The sequence below is a fragment of the Fonsecaea monophora genome (assembly GCF_001642475.1).
Source record: "Fonsecaea monophora strain CBS 269.37 chromosome Unknown Scaff239, whole genome shotgun sequence".
NCBI lineage: Eukaryota > Fungi > Ascomycota > Eurotiomycetes > Chaetothyriales > Herpotrichiellaceae > Fonsecaea > Fonsecaea monophora.
In genome coordinates, this window is record NW_019174170.1 from 1 (window position 1) to 8568 (window position 8568).

The 8568-nt window shown below is 52.9% G+C and overlaps 2 protein-coding genes across 2 annotated transcripts; both read right to left on the reverse strand.

The window, feature by feature from the left end:
* Positions 1-3736: 3736 nt before the first annotated feature.
* Positions 3737-4924, reverse strand: AYO21_12130 (allantoicase; the record flags this gene model as incomplete). Its single annotated transcript, XM_022661955.1, has 1 exon — positions 3737-4924. One exon carries the CDS (start codon positions 4922-4924, stop codon positions 3737-3739), a length of 1188 nt encoding a protein of 395 aa, XP_022505734.1.
* Positions 4925-5955: 1031 nt separating this feature from the next.
* On the reverse strand, positions 5956-7584 carry AYO21_12131 (hypothetical protein; the record flags this gene model as incomplete). Its single annotated transcript, XM_022661956.1, has 1 exon — positions 5956-7584. The coding sequence occupies one exon, from the start codon at positions 7582-7584 to the stop codon at positions 5956-5958; it is 1629 nt and encodes a 542-aa protein (XP_022505735.1).
* Between the last annotated feature and the right edge of the window lie 984 nt (positions 7585-8568).

Genomic DNA, 8568 nt, shown 5'->3' on the forward strand with positions numbered 1-8568 from the left:
GGGGGGGGGATGGAAGGCAATGGGGAAAAAGAGAGAAACAACATGTTACGAGACCAGCCCTTTGAAAGCCAAATTGGTGTCAAATCAAATCAGTTCACTCAGTCACCCACTCAGTCGCCTTTATCAGGCAGTCGCCCATTTACACCAGCAGAATCAGGATCAGACATACACAGCGTTCCCCGGTAGATGGTCCCCTCGTACGTGGCCCTCGAAAGAAAGGTCGATGGTACTTCTCTGCCAGAGCTACCCGAGAAGGATTCCTCTCTTGGAAGACCACCATACATGGGACCTACATGACAATTCTACCTGGCGGCAGGAACATAGCATAGCACATGGCGTATGTCAGACAAGATAACAGCATTGTATAGCATACCATACCATAGCATATTCCAAAGAGGAAAAGAATCCTAACGCAGAGCAGCGTTTGATCATTCAAATCAACATTTCCCAGAAATTTCCATCCGAAATTTCTGTTTTTTGAAAGGACCTTTCTTCGCCCCTTTATTGTTTATTTCGAAGGAAAGGAAAGGAAAGACCTCTGGACGCGTACTGTGTTGAGTTCTGTTGTGGAAGGTTGAAAAAAAAAGCGTATGTTTTCGCCTATACAGAATTTTTTGGGGTTGATCCAAAACAACAAACGCTGAATATAAAAACAAATCAATCAATTCCCCCACGGGTGTCAACCAAGGAGGGGCTGGCTAACCAGGTTGGTAACCGGGGGGGTTCAAGTAATTTTTTGGGTCCCTTCTTTCCCTCACATCTTCCCCATGTGTCTTTGTATCATGTTGGCAAGCTCTCCACTCCATATTTGGTTTTTGGTTTTTGCTTTGTTTTAGGAGGTAGTAAACTTTTTTCTTTGCCTTGGTGGTCCCGTCCGGAAATATCATACCAGGGAGCTGTCTGTCCTGTCCTGGTCCCACATTCACATTCACACTCACATCGCTCAACTCAATTCGCACTCGCACTCATATACTGTAGCTCGCTCTCGTTGGTCTGTTCGCACGCAAGCACTTAATGCCCAGACCGTTGCTTCATGATGGCTCTCCGCTCCTTTTCTTTCGCTGTACCGAGAAAAAAAAGCGAGTTAGCTCAAATGTCCGTGTACGGATGTGTGGCTGGCGGAGTGAGCATAGCGAAACGTACCTTCATCGTAAACCAAAAACTCATGCAGGGCTTTGCCTGCCGGCACCATGGGCAGCACGGGCACTTTCTTGTCAGTAACAACCTCCAAGAGCGCCGGGCCTGGGCCGCTGCCTTCAATCAACCACCGCAAACTTTCCTCCACATCGGCGGGCTTCAAGCACCTCCGTGCCGGCACACCCATGGCGTCTGCGAGTTTGACGAAATCGGGGTTCTTTTGGTGAGTGTGTGCGAATCGGTCTTCGTAGAAAAGACTCTGCCACTGCGTCACCATACCTTGTTCCTCGTTGTTCAACACGATCACTTTGACGCCGATCTGGAATTGGTTGGCCGTGCTGAGTTCCGTCAAGGTCATGTTGAACGAGGCGTCACCATCAATGTCGACAACGAGGGCGTCCGGTGCCGCAACTTTAGCACCAATGGCGGCGGGCAGACCGTAACCCATCGTACCAAGGCCACCCGATGTGACCATCGAACGGGGATGTCGCCATCGGAAATGCTGTGCGGTCCACATTTGATGTTGCCCTACACCCGTCGCGATAATGGTCCTCTCTTTCATGTGAGACGTCATATCTGAGAGCTTTTCAATCAATGTTTGCGGCTTGATCAAGCCGTCGGGCGTCTCCTTTTCGTAGCTGTTCAACGGGAATCGCTTTTTCCAGTCGCTGATCTGTGCAAACCACTCGGGCCGTTCCTTCACTGGCTTGACTTTGGGCACCAGCTCGGCCAGGTTAGTCGTCACGTCACCCTCGACAGCTTCAGTCGCCTGGACGACCTTGTTGATGTTCTTGGGCATGATCTCAAAATGTATAATACCTCCTCGTTTCTCTGCTGCAGCTCTCTTCGCTTCGGGCGCAAACTTTGCGATGTTGAGGGTTACTCGGTCGTCGAAGCGAGCTCCCAGAGCGATAATGAGGTCGGCTTCTTGCATTGCCATGTTGGCATAGGCGGCGCCGTGCATACCGAGCATATGTAAAGACTTGGGGTCAAGCTCATCAAAGCCTCCAAGGCCTTGGAGGGTTGTCGTTACGGGGATACAAGCCTTGTCGGCCAGTTCTCTCAGCAGCTTGGGACCTTCGGGAGATCCCAAGATACCTTGGCCCGCATATATGACTGGTTTCTTGGCAATATTGACAAGGTCGGCTGCTCGCGAGATGGTGCCCTCCAACTGTCTCCGGGAGAGCTCTCTGGCAGCAAGGGTTGCTGCAGAAGGATGTGACGGCAAGGTCGATTGCATCGGTATGGGCCTCCGTAGAATGCCCGCCGTGACATCTTTGGGCAAATCCACAAGCACGGGACCAGGTCTTCCCGAAGTGGCGATCTCAAAAGCTTCCTTTATTCTCTTGGGCAGTTCCGCCACACTCTTGACCATCACATTCCACTTTGTGCAGGCTCTTGAAATGCCTACCACATCAGCTTCTTGGAAAGCATCGGTGCCGATGGCGGTGGTGGGCACCTGACCGCAAAACACGACCATGGGCGTCCCATCCGACAGCGCATCTTGCATCGGGGTTACGACATTTGTTGCGCCGGGACCTGAAGTCACAAGGACGACACCAGGCTTGCCGGATACCCTGGCATACCCCTCTGCCATATGACCGGCTCCTTGTTCATGTTTGGGCAGAATAAAGTCAAAGTGTTTTGAGTTGTAAATGGCATCGAAAACGGGAAGGATGGCACCGCCAGGGTAGCCAAAGATGTGTTTGACGCCCTGTCGCAGCATCATTTCGTGGAAGATTTCTCCTCCGCTAAGCCCGACGAACGAGTCGTCAAGTTCGGGCATTTGCCTGTTAACCAAGGGTGAGGGCTCATTTCGGCGAAAGTCGTTGTTGAATGCAGGACTCGGGATCGGTCGAGTGGTTCTGAGCTCGAGGTCAGCACACAGGATACTTGATTCGCACGTACACATCGACTCACTGTGCTTGAGCGGCCGCAGTCGTCGCAGGTCTTCTCGACTGTTCGGGGGAGGTTTTGGGGGACTTTCGGTAGGGCGACAGCGCCGCTGCCGAGGTAGTGGAGGAAAAGGACTGAGAACACGAAGGTCTTCTTCTGGACAAAGAGCGAATGGCGCTGGAGCCGGGGCGTATGGCCGTCATTTTGGTCGCCATGATTGCCTGGCAGGATTAATGTGCAATCGTGACGGCCAGAGAGAGGGCGAAAGGGGTGGGAATAAGAAAGCTACGGGATAAGACGAAAAAGAATTATGAGTCAGTTTGTGTGCACGCAAAAGTAGCTGGAGGCTCGGAAGTGGGAGAAAGCAGTGTGGCATGGAGGAGGACCGAGTGGCATCCCAAATCTGCGAATTTTGCCTTCTGGATTTGCGGAGAAGGGCTGTTTGGCCAATGACATTGCTGGGTGCGGGGCCGATGTCGGTCTTGGCGTCAACCAGGCGAATCGAGACTCGTTGGTACCAACCAACCACGAAGCGGCCGTTTGATGCTATCCACGATCATCGGACGGCGGAGCGGAAGAGGCACAAAACAACAAAAACAGTGACAGGTGACATATCAGTACGATTACTTGTGCTTGTAGCTTTTTGTCTCTTGTATACGCGCTGAGCGGCTACAGGGTTTATATACTCGGGCAGAGTGCATCCTCACGCCCGCCTCCCGAATATCCTCAACCTCTTCACACCGCCATCAGGGATAATGGTCATCTTCACGTGCGTCCACACATGACCTTCTGGAGGATCAGAAACCACCAGTTGGTCACCCTCAAACCCATGCTCGGTATCTGCTTGGCAAGGCTGCTCTCCCTTGATTAGTGCTGTCCAGCCCGTCGCGTCGTGTTTGGGGTCCGCCTCGGTGCCCAGAGCCGCCTTTGCCACCTCGGTCGCCCACCCCTCCACCTTGACCGCTCTCGGGAAATTCCCTCTGAAATCCTTTGTGTCGACGATGACCTTTTCGATTTTCCTGCCCTTCAATCCCAGGCGGACTATCACCCAGTCGGTGTGGCCCTTGACCCTGCTTCTGGCCGTCTCCCATCCGTCGCCCATGTCCTTCCCTCTGCCGGGCAGGATCAGATAGTTCTTCCCGCCGAAATGTTGGTCGGAGCATTCGATAGCGACACCGCCGTTGAGCGCACTGGCCAGGTCTTCGAGGGGTCTCTCCTCCTTTCCCGACGTGACACTTGCCGGTAGCGACGGCGGGACAACCGTCCCGTAGACCCTCAACCTGGCAATGCCCCCGTCCGGATACTGCTTCAACCTCAAGTGCGTGAACTGCTTCCCCTGCACGCCTGGACCAGACACCTTCCACGCCTGCCGTTGAGAGGGTCCACACTTTTGCGGGGGCAGCACTTCCGTCCACCCAGCATACCCTTCCTTCGCGACCTGACTGTCGTCCTCGTCGCTCGAAAAGGCAACCCCGTCCAGCCCAGCAAGCGGTGCCTCGTTCCCATTGAAGTAGCTCGTGTCCACCTCGACCGCTTCTATCTGTGCCACACAGCCGAGTTTGATCACCACCCAGTCGAATTCCTTGGGGTTATGTCTCCTGGTCTCCCACCCGTCATACCACGCTCCCGTGTGGACAAAGACCCCCGGCTTTCGTATCACAGGTGTCGGCGTGAGGAGATTGGAGGCGGCTGCGAAGTACTCATCGGAGCAGGATAGGATGGAAGCGCCGAGGACGGTGGTGGACAGGTTCGTCGAGGATGAGAAGGTCGTGTCGATCAGCGCGGCGGGGACGGGCGTCACGCTTATCCTGGACGTAGATGTGGTGTCCGAAGTGAGCGTTCTGTCGACAATGGCCTCGGACAGTGCCTGCGGCTGGATGTTGACTTCCATGGTGGCTGGGATCGCTCTTCAGCGGGGGGGAGCTCAAATATGTGCAAGCCGCAGGGTGACTCAACCAGAACAATCTCTAAGAGGTTAATCAAGATATGGCTCGCAACAAGTAGACGTGGGATTGTAGGAGTAAATGCTCGCAAGCAACCTGCTGAAAAACTAATCTGCAAGGTGCAAAAACACCAGAAACACACCAGGAATTATCACAGAAATTTTATGCCGGTACGCCCAGTAGTGTGTGTATGTGCGTGTGAGTAGTGTCCAAATCAATGTGTTTACTCGATACAAACGACACCTGGAAACGCGGGCGGCGGAGGACGCCGATAGATAGACAATCTTTCCCTCCTCTCTGCCAACAACCCCACTTTCATCATTGCCATGGGATCCCCGCCACCATTTCACATGTGACGGGACCAGACCAGACCAGAGCACGTGGTCTCGCGACCTCTGTACAAGTCCAAACAACATACAAGTAGTATCCCAGCATAGCAGCTTGAGTCCAGAATGGGACTTCTTCGAACAACACGGTCGACGGTCGACCTTTACATGTGGCCCATTTGTACATGTTATGGCATTCATGTCGATGTCGATGTCGATGTCGACCCCCGTCTTGCTCTATAGTTCTATGCGTCTATACCTGGGGCCTATACTACAATATTCTATGTTCCGTTGCCTGCCTCCCTCCATGTACCGTCTCTGACTCCAAAGTCTTTGTAGACCGATATCCTTCTTAAACTCGTAAAGTCCAATTCGCCATAGCCGACCACCCACACCCAAAAAAGTCAACGCCGAACGCTCTCTTGTTGCCCAAACCCCGCGGTATATACCTTTTGTATGCTGCATATCGCTTCACTCGCCTGAAATCTGGTCGTTCTCGTCGCGTCGTTATTGCCGTGAAAATCCTTACCTAACAAAATCCCATGTCGTCCATCGACCATGACTAGATACCGATCAAAAACACTCGCGTTATCTCCTGCCCCATACACCTCGATGACTCCTTCACTGCAGAAAGACTTGTCAGGCAGACCACCTCACACGCCCTCTTTGCCACCTTCATCCTTGGCCTTCTCTTCTCGTCTTTGTCTCCTCTTCATTTTCTTCTTGTTGTCAACGGCCTGTCTCCAGCCTTCTCCCCATATCGTTGTGGCCCACAAACAGACAGCGGTGATCACTAGGAACACGGCAGAGATTGTGCTGAACCAGCCAACCCCGATCGCCTCGATGGCTGGCAGGCACACGGCGGACGCTGCAGCAGCGAATGCGTACCGGATCATGTAGTTTCCCGCCACCACTTCTGCGGATTGGCCCTTGTATTGCATGACGTCCAGACAATAGGTGTTGAGGCTGGGGAAGCAGAAGAGCTGAGCAACCCCCTGAAGGAACATTGCCGCGACGGGTAGAGGGATGCCGCCTACCGCCTTTTCCACCGACCATCCATAGATGAGCATGCAAGCGGGCACGACACCGCCGACGAACACATAACATGATCTCAAACGATCCTCGGCCACGCGCCTATTTTTCTTCCGAATCCACTTTTTCACGATATGGTCGGCCCAACGACCACCAAAGAAGGTACCCAACAGATACCCGCAGCCAGGTGCAATATAGAAAAGCCCAGACTGGATGGGAGATGTCAGGTGGAACCGAGGGTTGAGGACATAACGGATCGGCGTGAGCAAGCCGTACATGTTCCAGACAAGAGCACTCGATGAGAGGCCGGCGATGATAAGGTTGGGGTACGAGAAGAGTAGGACGGCGATACGTAAGGGAGACACCCAATGAATTATCCGCAGTGTCCGCTCTTTCTGGGAGTATTCGCGAAGCTCGTGAATCTTCTTTTCCGGAATCGTCTCAGGAAGCAACAAGATCACCAGGACGGCAGCGAGGCCACCGAGGGCAGATTGCAGCCAGAAGATGTCACGCCACGAACGGAACGTGACGATTATGCCTCCGATAAAAGGCCCAAAGGCAGGACCGATCAGTGTACCCGAGAGAAACCAGCCGAGTGCGGTGGCTCTCGCTGTCGGAGTGTAAATGTCTCCCAGACACGAGTTTCCCACAATGAGAAACGACGTCCCTTGATATGCGGTGAGCATTCGGAAGACGAAATAGGATGCCAGATTGGGTGCGAGCGCAGTTCCGACACTGAATGCAAAGAACAGAATGGCAGTGATGATGCACACCCATCGACGGCCATAGATGTTGGACATTGGACCCCAAAGACAAGGTGACAGACCCATGAAGATCAGATACAGCGCATTCGACAAATTGATCATGGTGCCGTCAGTGTTGTAGGTGGCTGCTACTTCCGGAATAGCAGAAAGGATGGTGGTGGACGAGATCGGAGACAGAAAGCCACACAGCGAGAGGACGCAAGTAATGACGATCTTCCGACGCTCACTGAAACGCTCATATTGGGCGGCATTGATTTCGACAAAGGTGCTATCATGACTGGGCACACCTTGTATGTCGTGCGCCGAGATGGCCGACCGTATGCGTACAAGATCCGGTTTCTCTTCTGCACGATGGTCTCTTATGCTCATGGTTGGTGTCCTCTCGAGGTCCAGGGAGACAGGATAATCTGATGGCGACGAGATAGGAAGAATGTCGGGATTGGGGTTGTCACTTTGGACGGTGTCATGGTGAAGTTCGCCGGTCATTGTGAGTATGTTTGGAGAAAAGGTCTTCGGGAGGCGATTGTCATTTCCCCCTGAAAGGAACAACTATAGTCAAACCGGAGGGCGACCCACAAGAATGTAGGGCTGTATTTTGAGATGCTTTCGCGAGTAGTTTGGGATGTGGCACAGCGATATATACGCCAACACAAGACAGACGATTCAGACCGCAGATATGCAGGGGGATGTAAAGAGAAAATGACTCAAACGACAGTACTTGTAGATCGAGCAATCATCTCGAGGTCCTCCTTCACCGTCACCTTCGAAGTTACCCCAACTCTTCCCTTGTACTGGTTCGCAGGGGATCCTCTTAATCACCCTTGAACCACGACGGATGTGCGATTCCTTTTTTGGGCTCAGCCATCTTTGAGTCCTTTCCAATAATCGTCGCTCATGGTTGGGTAGTCCGATCTCGGGCATTCCCCGCGCACGATATCAGAGGATCTGATTGGGTCTGGAGGACCTGCGCCCTTGCCATTGTCGTTGAACCATTGCCGATTACCGAGTTGACCAATGACCGACAAGAGAAAAAGGACTGGCAGAGAATTTTTTTCCCAGCAAACCGTGGCAACAATCTCCAACCGGCAGAAGCGGCGATTTAGGTCATGGTCGTGCCGACGGAAACACTTTAAAGTGTTCGGGTCACTCCGACTTAGCGTGGGTGAGTACACTGGATCGAATCAGTACAAGTGTGTTGCTTTTCAAGGTTTAGTTAAGCTAAGAGACAAGAGATAGTGGAAGAGCAAGTTGGTAAGTAAGCCCTGACATGGTCACGTAAGGTCACGTGCTGAAACGTGCACGTGCATGTGACTCAACGGAGGAACATGGTGAATTCTGCTAGGTCCTGGGGACCGTCTGACTATATACCTTCGAGTAATTTACAGGGCCCTACCGGCGCTAGTCCGAAGGCCTTCGGCCGAGGACTAGCGTGACGGTCATTACACGTCCTTGGCATTCCTGCCAGTCACA